The 20,848-nt window shown below is 40.0% G+C and overlaps 2 protein-coding genes across 3 annotated transcripts in view; both read right to left on the reverse strand.

Annotated features, from left to right (window-relative positions):
* Positions 1–16,053, reverse strand: part of elgi (E3 ubiquitin-protein ligase NRDP1 elgi) — a 31,905-nt gene extending 15,852 nt beyond the window's left edge. Inside the window, exons 1-3 of one of the 2 annotated variants that reach the window (XM_065239498.1) lie at positions 15,831–16,053; positions 6,039–6,443; positions 14–601 (exon numbers count right to left, since the gene is read on the reverse strand). In XM_065239498.1, the coding sequence (XP_065095570.1) occupies positions 14–601; positions 6,039–6,128 (678 nt within the window). In that variant the 5' untranslated portion in view covers positions 6,129–6,443; positions 15,831–16,053. Of the gene's footprint in view, positions 1–13; positions 602–6,038; positions 6,444–15,830 lie in introns of those variants that run through there. The other variant, XM_065239499.1, reaches the window with a different exon arrangement.
* Positions 1–19,358, reverse strand: part of tko (technical knockout) — a 52,384-nt gene extending 33,026 nt beyond the window's left edge. Inside the window, exons 1-2 of the mRNA XM_065239522.1 lie at positions 19,269–19,358; positions 19,151–19,207 (exon numbers count right to left, since the gene is read on the reverse strand). Of these exons, the coding sequence (XP_065095594.1) occupies positions 19,151–19,202 (52 nt within the window). The 5' untranslated portion in view covers positions 19,203–19,207; positions 19,269–19,358. The remainder of the gene's footprint in view (positions 1–19,150; positions 19,208–19,268) is intronic.
* Between the last annotated feature and the right edge of the window lie 1,490 nt (positions 19,359–20,848).

Consider the following 20,848-nt stretch of genomic DNA (forward strand, 5'->3'; position numbering starts at 1 on the left):
AAGATGATTCAACCTGCAGTGCCTCATCCGGAGTGGAAATCATCCCACCCCATCGGGTGACTCGCGCTCGCGCCAGTCCATTGCACCACCTCGTCACTTCGTCCCGCTCCATCTGATCGGCGATGGCCCGCATCGCGGGATTCGACACGCGCATCGCCCTCATAAAATCCTTCACCAGATTAAGTTCCCGTTTGAGCTCGTTTATCACCAGATTCTGATCGTTGATTTCGTTCTTCAGCTCGCTCATCTTCTGCTGTTGATTGTGCACCAGGGAACGCAGCTCGCGGAAGCAGTTGTGATCCTTGTACTCGTCCTTGGGAATGACAAATCCACAGCCTTTCTCACACGGAAGCGGGCGCTTCGGATTGTGCTCGCACTCCTCGATGTGGGTGGCCAGTGTGTCCAGTTTCAGTACCAGCGTACACCCGTAGATGGCATTCTCGCAGCTGATGTTCAATCGAGAGAGCAAGTTCCGTAGTATTCTTGGCACGGCGCGGAGATTACTGTTGGTGATGGGATTCCGATCAACCGGACAGGTCGGCTGGCGCGAAAGCCACTCCGTGATGCACGCCCGACAAAATGCGTGCTCGCATGCCACTGCCTGAAGAGGAATAAATGTATGGATCAATTTGGATAGTTAAACTAATAGAATTGAGAATTTCGTCACAGTCGGAGCATCTTCGGTTCGATGAAGCTAAATGGATTGAAAATTCAAAAATTCCCACGCGAGCTTTCCACCGGTTTCGTTTTGGACGATACATATTGGTGTATATTCAAAACGAGGCCAATTTGGCCCCGCCAAGCACGAGATTCAATTTCCCCGGGCGGATTCGTTTCACGATGCGATATAGGAAATCGATCTTCCATCAAGATCGCGTGAACGTGGCCACCACGCAGTTCCAACCAAGTATAGAAGAAATTGAATTGAAGGAAAAGAGCAAAACAATCAAGTTTGTAAAAGAAATCAAACTCATTTCACTTTCCACCATATGGTCGTCGGACAGTGATGGACGTGCGAATGGACGCACTCCCTTTTTTCCGTGCCTGTTGGCAAAGAGTGAGTTAAGGCAATTGCTTCCCACAGTCCAATAAGTTACTAATAATGAACACCTGTCTTTCATCAACTTAAACAAACATTGAAAAAACTCTTCGCTCTAAATTTTCAGTACGGTTTTCGCAACTTGTTTGGTTTTGATTTTCATGATCACGGGATCCAACTAGTTTGCACCATAGGTAGCTTTTGACCTACCGTCGGTCACTGGAGGTAACCAGTTTCAGCCGTGTCGACAAGACCTTCTCGACCACACCATGGTGTGGATGAACTAGATTGAAGTCAATCCCGAATAGAAGCTGTTCTGGGTGAAATCACGAGCCGCTGGGATTTTTGCTGTGAATCGGATGAGACGGACTGAACTTTTGCTAGATTTAAAGAGATTCACGGTTCAGAGAATACTCACAGATTTTTTTCGGAGCGGTCCTTGAAACCGGTTTGTCGTTCTTAAATTCTTGATTGAATTTTTGTCATATATAAAACTGGTAAAACAACGATTCAATAAAGAATTTAAGACTCTACTCTCACTAGCTTCACTTTTGAGTAAACAAAGTATTCAACAAAGATGCCATTTTATATTATATCGTTGGTGTCCTACTAGTCAAAGTGTGCCCTATCGTGCCGAACAGTGTGCCGTGCTGTGTTTTGGCACAGTGTGCAGAGTTGATTACCCCTTGGGTCTAATATTTTGCAATAAGGAACAAAGTTACCCATTTTTATGAAATTCTGAGAACCACTATATCGTTTTGCTATGGAATGGCTGAATAAGCAAATACGCGAACCTCTCTTCCAAGGATGGATTCTATGGAACAAATTTGTTTGTAGAATTTACCCCATTTAGCAGTAGATAACGCGATTGTGATTTGCCTTCTTGATATGTTGTCTTCGATAAGAGATACAAAAAGTAAATGAGTAATTTTTAAGCTCACTAGACCGACTGCTACCGCCGTCACTTAATGGATCATTAGACACAATTATAAACAGTGAGAGATTGAAATAAGAATTTGTTTTCAAAGTCTTTAACTTGGTTTCAAATGAGTTCTAGGGAAACTACTTGAAGACCACGATGTAAGAACAAATGTTAGCACTCCGCATGTTTGGATTTCAGCTAAATTTCTAACAATATTGAATTAATTAAGTTAAAGTAAACATGCATCTACGTCCTCAACTGCATTTATAACAATAATGTGGACGAGAATGTACAAAAATACCCACCCCTTTGGACCCCCTATGAATTGTATATGAAACAGTAGAGTATAAGTTACTGAACGAATTTACATTGAGTTTAGCTGCTAAGGCTTGTACTCGAAAAAAATGCACCATTTTTATCCGTGTGTAACTTTTTTATCCGTGGGTAAAATTGATGAAAATCTGGGTATAACTAGTTTGGAGTGAATTGTTTACATGTGCAAAATTTCATTACAATCGGTTCAGTGGTTATTGAGATGTCATCGAAACACGAAGAAAATCGCCGGAGAATTTTGCGCGTCGTCATGGAAAATCCGACTGCGACCATGAGATGGATCGGAAGACAACTGGGAATCACCCATACAACTGTGTCTCGGGTGGTAAAATCGTTTAAGGAGTCCCAGACGACCGAGCGGCGGGCTGGAAGTGGAAGAAAATCGAAGACAGCTGACCCTGTGAAGGCCTGGAAGGTGTTGGATTATTTCAAGCGTAATCCGAACCTTTCTATTCGCGACGCGACTCTGAAGGCAAAGTGTTCCGCCTGGTTCGTTCGGCAAACCATGAAACGAGCAGGGCTTCGTGTATTCAAGGTCCGGAAGGCGTGATCAACAAAACACGGCGGCCAAATCCCGCGCAAGGAAGCTGTATCGAGAGATACGCAAAGCAGATACCGGGGCTGGAGTTCTACGTTGCCAAATCACGGTTTGATGTTCCGGAAGACATAAGGAAGAAGAAAGTGAACAAATTCGCCAAAAAATACTTGCTCTGGCAGGCCATATGCCAATGCGGTAAACTGAGTAAGCCGTACATCACAATGGGTACCATCAACAGTAAACAGAAATTTACCGCACCGAGAGCCTCCAGAAGCGGCTGTTGCCCTTCCTGTGGTCCCACGGAGGCGAGACATTATTTTGGCCGGACCTGGCATCATGCCATTACGCGCGATCGACGTTGGATTGGTACAGAGACAATAACGTTGTTTTTGTACCAAAAACCGCCAACCCTCCAAATTCACCAGAGATTCGTCCGGTGGAAAGATTTTGGGCCATAATGAAAGCCAACGTTCGAAAATCGTCCAAGGTGTTTAAGAACGAGCTGGAGTTGAAGAAAGAATGGATGAAAGTGACTAAAAAGGTCGGCTCCACCGTTGCACAAAATGTAATGAAGGGTCTTAAGGGAAAGGTGCAGGCTTTCAGCGATGGAAAGGAAATTGAATAAAGTAACTATGCCGAAACATAATCCATATGTATTAGTTCATTCCCTGAAAGTTTCAAGAAAATCCGACTTAAAATAAATTTTTGGCGAACACTTTTGTCTGGTGCATTTTTTTCGAGTACAGGCCTTAATACCTGCTAACCTGCAAGATAAACCCTTTTAGGGATAGTGTTAAAAAATTATAAATGCGGATGTAAATCCTTTAAACAAAGAGATAGCGATTTGCTTATTCCAGCAAAAATGTAGAACAAAATTGGAAAATTCAAACAAACAAAATATGGTAAAAAACGGGTTTTAAGAGGATACTACCGTTTGTACTCCATATTCACCCTATAACTTCGTCCAGTTGAGAGATAGAAAATTAACGTGTTGGACAAAGTTTCTTAAAATGACTTCATCTACAATGTTTCCATAGATTTTCATCGATTTTAAAGTTATTTTTTTTAAATCTTGGTGTATACCCCCCTTAATCAAAAATGTTCACCACTCAAGTAAAGAACTCACAGATTTAAGAAACATTCTAAAAGACATCAAAATGATACAAAATGATAGTTTCGTCGCAGCTCGTCGAGTTTCAAAATTCTTCAAACATCCCTCGGAAGTGTTTTCTTAAATTTTCTCCGGAAGATTTTTTCAACTTATCCTGATAGTTTATTTTCTACATTCCCCTAAAATAACCTTAAGGCCACGCCTGGAAATTGAGTCTACTTTTCTTGGAATGTTGACCTAAACTTTCTTCTATCTTTCCGCGTAAGCTTGTTCCAGTTTTGCAGGACGTTGTAGGAGTCCTACAACTTCTCCTGGAAGTTAATGCCGGTTTTCCTAGAAGTTTTTTTTTTCTGGCGGTCATTGATCAATCCTAACTATTAATCTTGAAAGCTCCTTCCAAGGTCCCCTGGAGGTCCCACTGACATGCCCCGGAAATGTCTTCCGTCTTGGATGTCGGGAGTCTTTCTACTAACTATCTCCGGAAGTTTGTTTTCTGACTGCTCTGGAAGCTCTTTCCAACCTCTCGGAAAAGATTCCATCAGCATCCATTTGAAATTTGTTTTAATTTATTGATAGTTCTTCACAGAGCTAATTTTTAGGGAATCTTATATTTAGAATTTTCCCGGAAAGAATGCATATTTAGCATGCTTTTTAAACTGTTTCCTCTCTAAATCGAAATAGCTTCCATAGAAGAATTGATGACATTTGTGGAAATTGATTATCCTGTCACTGGTACTTAATTTTTTTTAATTTAAATTACCGTAAAACGGGGTAGCTTTGATTGTTTTTTGAAGTATATTCTAAATATTTTTACAACAACGAACGTTTTTCAATTTTTTTTAACGAGTGCTGGAGTCAATTCATTAGTTATGTTCAACGGAAATTAATGCATTTGAACTATTTTTTTTGTCTTGTGACCGAACATCAGTTATCAGTTATCAGGGGTTACTTTGATAATACTCAATGAATGTAGAAAACCATGCGTGAATTACAAACAATTTTAATCAAGAAAAAAAAAAAAACTTTGAAGGAGTTTATAATAAGAAACATCTTAAGCAATAAGAAAACAATATTGAATTTGTGAAGACTTTATCGGAAATACTTTTAATAAGTGATTGTTCTAATGTCTTTTCAATCAGGCGAAAAACAAGAAAATTAAAAAAAAAACTGCCTAGATCCTTCTGGGCTACAACCCTGGATTTTCAAGATTTTTTAAAATTGCAATTTTCCTAAGAGACTGCTCCACAACCGAATCAGCTATTCGTGATCTTAGAACGTCAATTTGAAGGTTTTTTTTTAATGAAGATTCACATAGCTGTACCCACATTTTGTTGTTGTTATAGTAACAACAGTAAACAGATTGATTACCGATCCACAACTGAAATTTTATATACCTGCTAATCTATCTGATTTCATCGTACTTCTAAAGCACAACGTTTTGGCTGTATCCCATAAGAACGTATTTTTCACTTTTAAGACCACACTTAAACTATGCACAGAAGTAAATAAATGAGTTAGTTAAGATTTAATATAATGCGAATCCTGCCCAGAACATGAAAAAAATAACATAAAATTGAACTGGCGTCGTGAAGGAATTCAAGAAAAAATAAAAATATTAAATAGCATTGATTTTCCACCAGAAAAGCTCAAAACTACCACTTACTCATCTGGTCATATCTCAAAAACTATTTCAGGCGTAACATTTGATAACGGCACAAATTAGCATTTGTAAACAAACTTTTTAAGACCGAAGTACGCCCACGAAATTTGGAAGCAACTATGATTCATAGCAAAGAAAAACGGAATGCGCCTTCACGCATGTCTACCACTGTCTTGGCCACATGCTATAAGCAAGCCCATCGATGAATGGGAAAGAAGAGAAATAATAAATGACAAGCAATTTTTGATAATGCTCCATGGAATGGAGCGAAAAAGTGAAAAATTAAGCCACAACCAGGCTGGTCTAGCTGGCAGGCGCCGGAAATATCGCTATAATTGTTTTTCCCTCTATTTTTACTACAACAACGCGGTTAGGGTAATTGAACCATCGAAGATTTTCCAACTGTGACGCGGAGTAAAATTGTGAGACACTTACCTGCAGTGGTTCCTCGAGCACCCCGGAACAGATCGGACAGATCAGTTCTTCGTCCACATCGCCCTGGAAGCGCGTCAGATCGTAACCCATCGCAGCGCTTCCACTAAACCTAAGGTCCCAGTGGTGGTGTAATCCTGATCTGCAGCTTCCTCCCCACGCAGGAGGCAGGACAGTGTCGGACCACTGCCTACGGCTGCGACTAACTGCTATTTGTTGTTACACTTTGTCGTTTTTTTTTCTTCTTAGACGAACACTCCTCTTCGCACTTGGTGTTTTAACATGGAAGTCCAACTGTCAATAGGACCGTTATTTTTCGTCGTTTTTTTTTTTAATTGCACTTTGATTTGTGATGATTTTGTTTTAGTGCTGCTGGTGATTTATAGCGGAAGATGAAGGTTTGGCGCACTAGATGGGATTATGACAGAACTTATTTTACAGCTTTTTTTTCACAGTAAACAAAAAGTCCACCAAAGAAGAAGGAGAGTTTGTAAAAACCAATTAATTTTCCGTTACCGATCTTTCTGGAATATACAGCAATCACTCTGAATGGTCGGAAATCCATAAATGGTTTAACTCATTTGAATTCACCACGAGCTGGCACTATTGGTATGAAGTTTGTACGGGATTTGCGATTCCAAAAACTTTAAAAGCTTTACCCTTTAAATCACAGTACACTCCCTATCCAATGATTTGCCTTGTTCACATTAGGACCCTTGTAACATGTTATAAGTATAATAATTCTAGATCAACATTTGAAATAGGCGGAACAACCAAACGTAAACAAATTACTTTAAACGCAAATTTCTCGAGAATCAAAACACACCCAGAAGCGTCGTAAGGGGATCGGTGCCCATACAAAGGCCACCAACTGGTCAGTGGTCGTTTACCATGTTTGATTCCGTAACGCTTGACCACTTCGTTGATCAGCCAACCGATAATTCAATTCCATGATTCGTTCCTCATCCTAACTGACATCGATGAATTCGCCTTCGATGATCACTCGGACCATGTTCGGAGGTAGAATCTTCACCGGTGATTGCTTTACAACCATCGACAGCGACCCAGCGTTTACAGGTGTTCTCTGGCCGGTACTACTTTTCACCAGAGACATCATACTTCTCTCCATTTGTCCGATCGTTGGACTGTCTGACCGTGTGAACATATTGAACACCACCTCCACCAGCGAAGTCTGATTCTGGTTGTAACTCCCACTAGAAAGCTGGCGACGCATCTTTGACTGAGCGTTCATCAGTATCTGAAGAGCATCTAGGACCAGTTTCCTCTGATGATGCACGCTCGCTTCGTCTATTTACCACTGTCACCTGTGGTTCATCCGAGTCCTCATCATACTCCAATCCAGTAGAAGTTGTTGTCCTGTCAGAAATTGGAAGAAGAACGTTCTCGCTCGAAGCTTCGATTCGGTGGCCGAGGCCGTTGCTTATGTAGTTCTTTTCCGAGAGAATTTGGGAACAGCGAACCGAGAGTCACGGCAGTTAGGATCTGTTTTTTTCAAACAAAACACGTGAACTGTCAAATCAACCGGGTTGCCATTATAAAAACAAAAAAATCAGTCCGATGACACTTTCGGCACTGCCGGCAAAACTGCGGCACACTGAGAAAAAAAGTTGGCGCAAAATAAGTGTGTAGAGTGACCACCCCTTGTTCATTACAGAGATTTTTAGCCTTTGGCTGGTTCATCTCTTCTTATGTAAGTAATTCCACCGAACACCGCACCAGAATAAATGCTAATTCTGATAGGATGTTTAGGAACAGTTGAAAGTTGCATATTTTATCACTTCCACAAAATTGTACATACATATATGGCGGTAAGCTCCATCGATGATAATACATGATTTAATCCAGATTTTCAAAAATCTAGATTAAATTTTACTACCCCATCCGGTAAGCGCCAAGAGAGGATAAGCTATTCTGCTAATTACTGCTTTAGGATCTGCCGTCAACGTTGGAAGCCGTCTTCAAACACCTACTTCTATCTTGTTCAACGAAACCAGTTCAATTTGAAGAAAAACATACCCAATGCATTCCAGGAAACATAAAACTCTGGAGTGATTAGTGACAGTCTGACAGCCGTGATTATGCGACAAGAAATTTGAGGCAACTGGATATTGTAACATCGTGTAAGAAGATTATTTTGAAAATGCTGTACTGCGGATTGATCAAGGATCACGTTTTTCATGGTTAGCATAATCCTACGAATCGCACAGAACCTAATTAAAGATCCCTGGAGCCCCGACGAAGCTTAATAGTTTGCGCAAAAGCTACGTGCCGCAAGCCGTTATGTGCAAGGACTTGGACGGTAACCTTCTCACGAACGAGTGTGAGGTGTATGTACGCGATGAACGCTTCCAATAGGAAAATGAACGACGTCATCGAATGGCGCATCCTGATTGGCTGACGCAGCCAATGAAAGAGTATAAAAGTAAACAACATTGCAATTCATGTTTCATTCTGTATCCTGCATTGAAGAGGAAGCAGCGAATAAATAAAGGCAGAATTGAGAACAGTGTCTCATTCTTTTCGTCCGAGAACGGAGATTTCCCGAGCATTCGTGCTTCGTCCAGTTCCTGTTCGTTCATCCACTGGTTGCATGTGGTGATCGATTCATCTTCCATAAGTTCCACCTAGTGGACACTTTTAAAGGAGTTGAACTTTCCTGTTTCCTTGCTCATCGGAGCCTTGTGTTCGGTAGTTTTGCCGTGGTCCTTCGAGAGAGAGAGAGATTTACTTCGCTGGTGGCTGTAGTGGTTACAGCTGTTGGCAGCTCAACGACTGGTGGCTGAAGAGTTATCAGCGACCCATCGTTCCTACGCTGTCCGCTGTGGTGTGCGCAGCCAACGGTGCATCGTCCCTTCGCTGGTGGCTGTGGCTTGATCACGAGTTGTGTCGTGATCCTTTGTTCGAGAGAGGCATCCCGTCGCTGGTGGCTGTAGCGTGTACAGCCATTGGTGACTCTTCGATCCATAGCTGTCGGTGGCTCGATCACAAGATAGGTTTTCATCTGTGCTGTTGTGGTAAGGGCAATGATCTACCCCAAGAGAGATTGAGTAAATAACAGTGTACTTCTACGACGAGCACCTCAACGGTGATACAGCAGAAAACGAAGGTGATACGGCAACAGACCTTGGAGCACGCGCAGAAGACTACAGGCTACCGGCCAACAAGTTGTGAAGGAGATCGGTCGGCTGAAGAGCATGCTTGGCATTGCTCACACATAATTCATTCATTCATGTGTCACATCAGGAACAATACGAAGAGGCTCGCAGCGGGCAAGGTTGGTCGACCAAGTAGAAGGCGACCTGCGGACCCTTCGCAGACTACGAGGCTGGCAAAGTCTGGCCATGGATCGAGTAGAGTGGAGACGACTTCTTCGGACAGCAGAGGACAACAAGGCCTTAACTTGATTGATAAGGTAGGTATGGAACTCCGACAGAGTATTTCTGTCGAGAAGGAGGTCTTCCGACGAGATGTTCATTGAACTTCCAACGAAAAGTTCACAGAACTTCGACGAAAAGTTTCCTGAAGTTCCAACCAGAAGTTCAATGAACTTCCGTCGAGAAGTTTAGAGAACTTCCAACAAGAACTTCACAGAATTTCCTTGAAGTTCCGACGAAAATTTCAGAGAACTTCTTACGAGAGGTTCAGAGAACTTCTGACGATAAGTTCAGAGAACTTCCGATGATAAGTTCAGAGATCTTCTAAAGATAAGTTCCGACAACAGAGAAGTTAAGAGAATTTCCGACGAGAAGTCCAGAGATCTTGTCGGGTAGAATATTTACTATTGATTTCTAAAGTTTATATGAATTAGTATTACATAAGAGGTAAAATATCAAGAAGTAATATCAAAATATAGCATGCTGAATACAATTTTAATCAGAAATGCTGATATTTGCAAACCAAACAAATACCTAAACTTCAGTACTTTGTTATTAATTTTAAACAGTAATTGCTTAATTTGCTATAGGAATGGAACGATATTCCAGGTACAAATCACCGATATTATTTCTTGTTATTTTACCGCTAATGAATATCATTTTTTATATCAATATCATAATTTAGTATGACTGAGATATTTCCATCTACCCGAGTTCCGAGGAGAAGTTCAGAGAACTGTCAAGGAGAGATTCATAGAACTTCAGAGAACTTTGGGCGAGAAGTAGATCTTAAAAGAAATTCACAGTACTTCCGACGAGATGATCATCCAGAAGAGCAGCATAATCCGAATATGCAACAAGTTTTTTGGCAAACATGGAACATATAACAATAGAATGATGCGGAATAAGTCCGTTGTAAGATTTTATAGTTTTGCCGACACTTGCACTTGCTGCTTCTTCCTGAATAAGATGCGTATAACTGTTCCGAATTTATTTGCTGCAGCCGACCCGATTGTACAGAAAGATGATGAAAAATAATGCATCTGCGAAAGAACGTTCCGATTGCTTTCTGGTTGCTGCGGTCGGAACAGCTGCAGCGAATCGGATTCCGCAAACATAAACACAAAGATGACATTTCAAGCATAACTTTTCAAAAAGACGTAAGTCACAAAAATAAACAAATCGATATTTTGCATCTAACCAAATATAAAATACATGAAGTAATGAAATTGGGTTGTTAGCGGAATGCTTAAAAAAAAAAGGCAAAAAAGGTTATCTTCCATTTAATTCCACTTAATAAATTTTGGTATCCATGACAGATACGTATTTCGACTACAATGTCGAGGGGGGCGACACATCTAAATCTCAATTTTAGATGCTCAAAAAATCTCACACTAGCGAATCAATCTTCGAAAGATCTTCTTGCATTTCTCGCATCTACATGCATCGTGCATCATCTTTTTGCAGGAAATCTTCAGAATCGTCATCAATCTTCTTTCTATCTACTCAGCGTGCTAGCCACAGCACAACACAATCTTTACTGCAGTGTAGATAGAGTCGTCCCCCTCGTACAATGTGCAGTCTTCGTCAGTGTCATTCCCACTAAAGAACTTATCAAATGTTTATAGGAAAGTTTGAACATACTGAGAGGTAAGCACATATCATCGGTAAGAGACGTGTGTGTGAGAAAATTTGCGAAAAAATCTAAGGGCACCGGTGGGATTCGAACCCACAATTCCCATTCAGTACACGGGTGCATTGCCAATTATACAACGGTGGACCTATGGTCTACGGATGTATTTGGCTAATGACATTTGAGTTTCGAATCCGTTCCCCACCCTAGTCTTTTTGCGCAAGCGTTCTCTGATACACAACAATCGTCTATTATCGACGATATGTGCTTGTACCGCAACCACTCAGTATCAGTCGATGTGAACAAATATAGGTCCACCGTTGTATAATTGGCAATGCACCCGTGTACTGAATGGGAATTGCAAATGCAAATTTTCTCACACACACGTCTCTTACCGATGATATGTGCTTACCTCTCAGTATGTTCAAACTTTCCTATAAACAATTAAATTGATTGCAAAGTCGCTAAACCGTAAATCAAAAAGAACTTATCAAAATCTAACCCCCTTAAGTACTCATCTCCTAGGTAACAAAAAAAGTCAAGATCACAGGTATAAAAATGAAACTACAGTGTGTTTAATCGGAACCTACCTAACTAATAAAAACCAAAGATTTAAGTAAACTATACAACTCTCTAATAAGGAAAATCCCAAAGGCTTGGTAGCCATCATAATGAAGTAATGAAATTGGGTTGTTAGCGGAATATTGAATATATTGGATACCAAAATTTATTAAGTGGAATCAAATGGAAGATAACCTTTTTTGCTGTTTTATATGTTGATACACCCTGTTTCATGTGTTGATACACCCTTTTATTGTCAACATGACTTAACTGTTAAAATTTGATGATAACACAAAAAATGCAGATACGCTCACAGTGAAGCGTCGTATGTGAAAAAACAAAGCAACCACTATCAATCAGCAAATGCGTATAACATCTGACAGCAGATAATACGGTGACCCTCTCATCTCCGCTTTTAACATCGATTATTTCACAACTCTGAGTAGTTATGTAAATAAACCAACCAACCGACAATTCCTCAATGCTTTTTGAGCTGCCGACGTATCTTCACTGCAAAACAAAAACCAGTGTATCTGATTTGACGTATGTGAAAATCCTTCTGTCAAATAGACGAATCATGCAGGGTGTATGTAACAATCAAGGTGTGATACCGACGAATCAATCAGGGTGTATGTGAGTAGTACACAAGTAAAAGGTGTATGATTTTGTTTTATCAAAAGTCTTGTCCGTGTTTGAAAAACTCGAAATTTTTCACAATTCTCTTAAACGCAATCCCTTTATCCAACTAATAGCACAAACAGATTAAAAAAATAGCATTAACTTTTAAATAGCATTTAATAATCTCATATATACATTGCTATCCAATGTTTCTAATTTCCTATCCAATGTTACATACGTCCTTTTGAAAAGTTATGCTTGATTTTATGCTCGTGCATATGTGTGTGTGTGTGTGTGTCTGTGTGAGTCTCGATGAGATGTGTGAGAGCGGTATTACTACTACATGACATTTCAAGTTTATTGCTTATAGCATATTAGAAGTTTGGTTGCTCTCAACTTATAGTACGTTCAGACTACAGAGTTATAACATGTTATAGCCCTATCTTGATGATGGTTTCTGTGTTGCAATTATTTGACAACCGTTATAACATGTTACAACTCTCCAGTCTGTACAGCGTTTTAGTGTTTTTGAAGCGCTTGCACTTTTTAATTGAGAGCCTTCTATCACCGACGAACCGACGTGACAGCTCATAGAAGCTACTTTCAAAATCTTGCCCAAGATGCCATATTTAAAATACATTAAACACTATCGCCATCTACTCATCCGATTGCGACACATCATGAGCCAGGACACGAACACACGTAAAATTTATATTGACTTGGTTTGCACCTCATCTTATTTGACAGATCATTTGACAAATCGAATTGTGGACAAACGGAATGCTCTAGTGGCATGTAGGGTCGTCGGTGCTTCTATGCCTATACAATCCAAGGTAGTCGGGAAATTTCCCATCCCGTAAAAATAATAGACCGGACGGGAATCGAATCCAGCTCCCAGATTTCCCAGGAAATTAAGAGGAGCATTTCAAAGTATTTACAGCAGAACTAAAAATAAATTCCTTTGGTAATTCCATGGTAATTTCAGGAGAATACTAAGTGCATGCTGACTTCAAGTGATTTTTTGAGAAGCATTCTTCAGGGAATTGCTAGAATTATTAATAATATGAGGAACATTGCAGTGTGAATTCCAAGTGTTCTGCAGAAGATTTCAAGTGTATTATGGAGGAAATTACAAAGTTTTCAAGTTACTAAACTTGCAAAACTATTTGAAACGCCGAACTTTGAAATTATCCTCAAATCTTTTTCCAGCGTTTGTTTCAGAATACTTCTATCCAAAAGAAAACTTTAAATTCATCCTTAAATTTTCCTAAAATTTTAAAGTTTTTTCTATGAATTCGCTTTTATTCACTTCAGAATTGTATTGAAATTTTCTCCAGAATTATCTTGGACGTATTTTCTAAATTCTTCAGCAATTTTGCTTAGAAGTTCCATTAAAATTCTCTAGAAATTCGTTTCGCGATGCTCTTGAAATTATCCTCGGAATTTTCTTTAAATTATAATCAGAATTTATTTGGTATTGTACGCTCAAAATTCGATTTTTTTGGAATTTTTCACGGATCCTTGGATCCTCTTCACAACTGATTTGGAATTTCCCACAGAGCTATTTAAAAAATTTACTCTGAACTCACACAAGTGACATGGAGTCTACAAGTCTACAATCATTAAAAGTTCTTTCCAAAACTCTCTTCGTTTTTCTCTAAAAAAAAAATCTGGTCTAGTCCAAGAATCTTGAGAATTTTTAAAGGCCCAAAATCTTTTTTTTTTTGCAAAAAAAATAGAGAAACTGGCCCACATTTCCCGATCAAGTATTCTGGGGTAAGTAGGAAGGAGCTGCCCGGAGAATTCATACGAATATTCCGATGTTCTGTTCGGAGCAAGTCTGGAGCACTTCTGGAGAAAGTCGGAATATATAGAGATGCAACTTTAGGAATCTTTCGAACGAATTAATAGTTACACTGGAATTAGCTTCCGTGCAAAGATGTAAGAAAATTCTGGAACAAATCAGAAAAGAATCAGGAGTACAGCTTTCCCCCGAAGAACGCGTTACTCACTGAGTTGCACCCACCGCTTTTTCTCGGCGGGGTTTCAACCAGTCAGTCTGATTTTGTGCATGTGAGTAGGGTCAATGGTAGTCACTCGCAGAAAATCAGAGCGCTTGGTTGAAAACCCCTTGAGACAAAGCGGTTGGTGCAACTCAGTGGGTAACGCGTTCTTCGGGGGAAAGCTGTAGTTGGAAAACATATTCAGGGGAAGACAGAAAAACTTCCAGGAGAAGTCGGAAGAAACTTCTGGGGAATGTCTGAAGAATTGTTCTAAAGAAATCTGAAGAAACTTCCGGAGGTAGTAAAAAGCAGCAATACCTATTCATTTTCCCTGGAATACCAATATTTTCTTGAGTGGGAGAAAAAAGCAAATTTACCTAAAATTTCTGTAATCCCAAGCACTTGCAAAATGGCACGAAATTGCAACAATCAAACGGCAGATTTGCGTCAATAAAATTCTACGCAATGAAACCGTTGCTTATGGCAATTCAGAAATCGGTTGAAAACATTGATAAAGCTTGTAAAGCACCACGGACCGGCAAATTAGCTGCGGCTATCAAGAGGCAAAGAAAAAGCAGCAACTGCAACCACGGTACAGGCCCACCTTATCAGTATACAACGAGCTGCGTTGATGCCTCCGGGCAATTACTGTCTACCCCAATTTCAGGTGCAATTCACCGAGCCGCCTAGCCAGGCAGCAGGTATGACCGGTATCGGTATGGGGTACAGGTAGGATGGAGAGTAGTTCTCCTGATGCAGCTGTATTTTACTCCTTTCCATTCTTCCCTGGTGCGATCAAGTTGGCACACAGGTACACGCACACTCGAGCACAGGTTCAGTTCAGTAGCACTTCCACTTTATAAAATATGTACTTAATATTGCTCGTTCTTCAAAATTGATCGCAGACACTCGCGACACTACACAAAGTTGTAAAACAGGTTACACAATTTAGTCTCTTTTCTCCCTAAAGTTGTCCTTTTTTTTTTGCTACTGACTGACTGCTCCGGTGCGGTGGTTTTGCTCTTCCTTCTTCTTTGGTGGACTTTTTGCTTTCGTGCCCCCCTTCATCATTCCTCGTCGTCGTCAACCATCTGCAACAGAAGCAGCAGCGGCCTGGTTTTGACTTGCTTTACTTCAATTTCGTTCGATGTCCGTTTTTTTCTTTTTCTTTCTTTTCGATGCAGTTCCTTTCTCTCGAGATGGCCTTCTAGAAACTTGCTTCCTCAAAGATCCGTGCGGCATTCAATCACCCACGGGAACATCTGTTAGTGGTCCACATCCGTGGGATCTAGTTTTCCAACTTCTTCTTTTTCTTCTGCATATGCGTTTGCTTCATCCACCTCCTGCTAACTGCAGTTCCCATTATTATTCCATGATGACCCTTCTTCTTTCTGCACTGCTGCTGGGACGGGGAGCCACAACTCGTTTTTCTTTTTCTCGCCTTTTCGCAACTTCCAGGCGAGCAAGAAAAACCAAGTTAATAGTCACTTTCACAACGAGTTCTATCCGGAGAAGGGCACCATCTTCCCGATCATCTAGCAGGGTAAACACCACTTACAAATATTAGCCAACACCCCGAAATTACCGAAAACCGCTCGTAAAAACCACCACTTCGTCTGTTTTCACGCCACTGTTCCGTTGCAACTTGACTTTAGGATATTTTTTTTCACAAACGCGACCGCGACGTCGAAAGGAAACTGCACACAGCAGCAACAGCAGCAGCCATCAGCCTCTATTTCGACACACGCACGAGTAGCATAAAAATTTTATCGGACTGTTGTAGCTGCTCCGTTTGCTTGCCTGTTTGGTGCTCTTGCGAAAGGAAAATAAAACCAACAAGCAACAAAAACTTTGCACTGACGGACTGTACAGACACGAACGACTGCCTGCGACCTGACGTCCGATTTCACGAACACCATCATCACAGAACGGTGAACGATCCCTGATGTGCTGTGAAGCGAGTGTCAGCTACTGTGAAGCTCAACAGCGAATGCACAAACTCTTCAACAATCGCTGCACGGCCGATGAGATTCCCTCAAAATTGAGTGGTTTTACTACTTACACTTCCTAGAAACAACAGGAACCATCTGCGTGGGAGTTTTCAGGGGGTGCGAAGGACAGTATGTTGCCTCCGTATTCATTATAGAATCAACATGACGTCCAATGTTTTCGTTTTGATTATTTCGATCATCATAAAACACCAGTAAAACAATTCAAGCTGAATATTACATTAGGTAGATTCTCTTCGTCAACTTTCTCTTTCGATAATAACTTGAGCACATAACCGTTACTTGCTGTGCTTGTCATATTAGATGCTACATAGAAGCTTCTTTAATCGATCTATGTGCCGAAGATACCTGGGAATATCTTTACATGGCCGTGGGGATACAAAGAGAAAGTCTACGAAGAGAATCTGTCAATGTTACTTACGACATAAAACAATGTTCAGCTTGAATTGACTATGTTACCATCCTTCTGTGTTAATTTTCAAATGTCTCTGCTGATCTTAACGGTGAAATCTATCGCAAATTACGCATACACTTAGTTCCGTTAATTGTTAATATATGGCAGCGCAGTCAAAAACTGAATGTTACCCTATATATGCAGTTAGATTAACTGAAATTCAATTTAACAATCAATTTGAGAATGATCCATCATCTAGGCCAAATTCCACTAAACATTCCAGGCTTAATTCCAAGAAGGAAAAGGTCCCCCTATGTTGGTTACCACTTTCGATTTCCATGCTCTTCGCAAGGAACTTTTGAACTTCGTTATTCAAGTTTTCACTTCAAATTGGCCGTCGGGATGAATGCCATGTATTGGATGAAACCTTGGACGGATTCAAGCGTCTTTTCCAGTATCTTGATCCAGATGATTTTTATTTAGTTCACTTCAAGTCTAGTGAACTAAACCTCCTTAAGGCCTTAGAAAAACTAATCATGTACGAGTGAAGTGAGAAAACTTTAGGAAGACCCTGTCCTGTGAAGGAAGGTCCTTAAATCTAGTTTGATCCTACAATTTCGTTCTAAACTCCACGTTTCCGACCAGGTCCTTTCTAATAAAAAAAACCATATCCGAACGATAACTCAAATGATAGAACTATAACACAAATGGTTTGGATGATACTCTGAACACGTCGTTAAGCAAAACAACCATACCAAATTTATTAGGGCTAATTTCTCTGCTGTTAACATCGGTCAACGTGGAACAAATTCTACATCGTACGCGTACGTACAAATAGCTCACAAGCTTCAAATTCTTCATCAATACGGCTACTGAAAATAACACAGAGAGAGAGAGGGTCACTTCTACTCAGAGGTATGGAGAAATTTCTAAACAACAGCAGGAACTCAGCGCTGAGTACATGCAGATTTTTTGAATTTTTTCCATACCTCGAGTAGAAGTGACTCTTTCTCTCTGAGTTATTCTCAGTGGCCGTGTAAACCTGCTGCTGGATTTTTTTTACAGAAATCATTATTCGACATGATTAGTGATATGCTGAAAGCTATCTCCATGTTTGATGCTTTTCAAACTGGAGTTAAATTTGGTAATAACATAGTCATGACTTTGAAATTCAGTAGGTAATGGATTTTATATCACCAAATATTTTGAATTGGAATGATCGATCTCTTAAAGATAATGAAGACGAGCTATTTAACTTTTTGGGAGTTCATAACGTGCATATTGCCGTTATAACTGAAACGTTCCTTAAACCTAACCATAAGGTTAAAAGGGACACAAATTATTTAATTTAATTAATAATGCTCAAAGCAATTCCAATGGTAATATTCTTTTTGATGATTGTTCTGCAGGTTATTACACTATTCAATATCCAAACAGCTTAACTGATTCATGTCAACTTTGTAGTCAATTGGTTACCCATGATCACATTCCAGTAACTATTCAAAAGTCTATTCCAGCGCTTAAAGAAAGTGATAACATTTTGATTACAAATTCAGAAAAGCTATGTTCCAAGCAATTCGAGAGTTCCCATAATTTCAGTTTGGGTCTTACTAGTCCTATTGAGAATCAGGTTGCTCGGGATTATCTGAATATTTTCTCTCGGGAAAATATTTTTGATGACTGGAGGACTGATTTGAACGAAATAAGAACTATAACTAAAAAGTTTCAAAATATGAAAGCTCCAGGTGATGAAGGAATTTTCTATATCCTCACCAACTCCAAGAGAGTACCGTGTCTTTCTTGGAAAAATTGTTTAACAGATGTTTCCATTTGGTATACTTTTTTGATGAATGGAAAATGCATAAGTTGTTCCAATTTTGAAACCGGATAAAAATCTCGCTGAATATTTCGGCGATGTTACAACAGGTACAGAGTCTTTACCCAACAAGGGGTCCAGCAGAATGTAGAACGCTACACAACTGAAGCGGAAACAGCAGACTCACTTTTCTCAAAACAAAAACTTCATCTAGAGGAAGTGGAGTAAAATGAGACAAAGGCACCATTCTTAAGAAACCATTGTGGGGATGCACGCAGGAGCATATTGACGGATGAGTGTGAGATGACACAGAGATAACTAAGTCTTGGTCGGTACACTGAATGCCAGAGACGAACCATCCACCTAAACCTAAAAGCTGAAACACACCATAAATCTAGATCACGAGAATTGATCAATGCAGATAGCACCTATGGAAATGTTCACCTAGATAATTATCATGTAACGCTTGGTAAGACCAGTGGTTCTCTGCGGACATGGATCTTTAAGTATCTTCGAAGGTGGGAACCATCTTCGGTGGTGTGCAAGCGAACAATAAATCAAAAACTACCATTATAAACTAGATTATACTAAAAAAACACTCGTATATCATCGGGACAACTAGCACTCACGTATTCCGAACAACCAGCTGTTGTTACACAATCACCGAACATGCACTTGACACTTACCTTCATTGGCAAACGATTTGGTGATGTTGAGTGTTTGCCGTAGGAAGTTCATGATTTCTACAATAAATTAAAGCCAGGATTACAAAACAATCGCACAACAAATGCACCGCCCATTTACCTGATCTAATTAGATGGTCCTGCTTCCGCCGCCAAATGCTTTCACCGGTCAAATTTCACAAAGAAAAATCACACGCGACACCAATCAGCACTTCTGTTTACGAACGGTGAGCATAAACTGGAAAGGAAAACAAAAAGAAACAGCATAAATAGAACGGCAACTGTCAAACCGGTGACGATGCTGGCAGTTTGTTGCACGTGCTTTCTGCGGAGGGGTTTGCCTCTGATGGTCGAATGCTGGCTACATGTCACTCGTGCGACTGTTATGTCGCTTGTTGATGGGTATTGTAAAATACAAATAATAATCATGTTTGAAATGGATCATTTTGTCAAGCAGCTTTGGAGTGATTTTCTACTTGCGATTATTAGAGAGGGTCTAGTATACTAGACTCTCTGTAGCGATTATCACAAAACAATTTTTTATGAAACTCACACATTTTGGCCACGTTCTAGTGGTAGAAAACGTAATTTTAAACTGATCGAATTAAGTGGTTAATGGATCAATTCGAGCATTTTAAAAAAAAACTTTATTTTTGCTTTTGTTGAGCAATGAGCGATGATGTATCAAACATTGGCAATTTTCTGTTACACATTTTACCGGAGACATCGTGTTCGGACTGTAAAATTGACGTTACCATTTGAACTTTACCACAGACAAACAAACATAACACTTATAATCAAATTATTCGAGTTTTCTAACTTATCAGTGATGCCAGTTCTTTTCAGGTCAATCTAGTGATCAGCTCTTGAAAATGATTGGGGGCAAGACAGCTTTCGATCACGAGTAAAATCGGAGTTAATTTTGAGTAACTCTGAGCAACTCACGTTGATCAATATATTGTACACATAGCAACCTGAATGTTATATTGAAAACAATGTTGAAACTGATGCTATCAAGCAAAGTAAGTTGACGTGTTTTCCAGCTTTGATCGATGAGCCTCGAAGTAAGTATTAATATAAAAAGGAAACTTATAATTTATTCAAATTATATTCCAAAAGTGCAGAAGATTAATTTGTCGTTCCTCTTACACAGAAATACTTTTGGGAAAAAATCCAACGAGACGTTGGAAATGTTCTCCCCCACTTTAAAAACATTCTGAAGCTGGAGGGCTAGCAGCAAACGGTGCGCTAGCAATGCTCACCCGGGAAGACATTTCGGTGAAGGAATGGACCATTTTGTCCAGCAGTTTTACCGTCACTTTCTACCAGCGATTTCACAAAATTGGACCAACAAATTTCTATTTTACTATGAAACGCACTACTTTTGGCTACTTTTCTCGTGGTTCTAGAAGAAAACCCTTCAAAATATTGTGTTATTTCGAAGTTTGAGTGGTAGGAAACATCATTTTCAACTGCTTGTATTAAATGGTTAATTGCAAATGCGCTTTCGTATACCACGTGTACGAAATGAAATTCGAGCTGCCCCTTCAAAGTCGACGGAAGATTTTTATGGCGATTATGCCAAACAGTAAGATAAGCTCAACATCGACGATCGCCACCATCGATAACACGTAGCACTACATTCGCAGCATATAACAAGAACGACGAAGAACCACCATCGTGGACCTCGGACCTGGACGA

The sequence above is a fragment of the Ochlerotatus camptorhynchus genome, unplaced genomic scaffold (assembly GCF_037179485.1).
Source record: "Ochlerotatus camptorhynchus isolate MF236.1 unplaced genomic scaffold, CSIRO-AGI_Acam_v1.1 ptg000055l, whole genome shotgun sequence".
Taxonomy (NCBI): Eukaryota; Metazoa; Arthropoda; class Insecta; order Diptera; family Culicidae; genus Ochlerotatus; species Ochlerotatus camptorhynchus.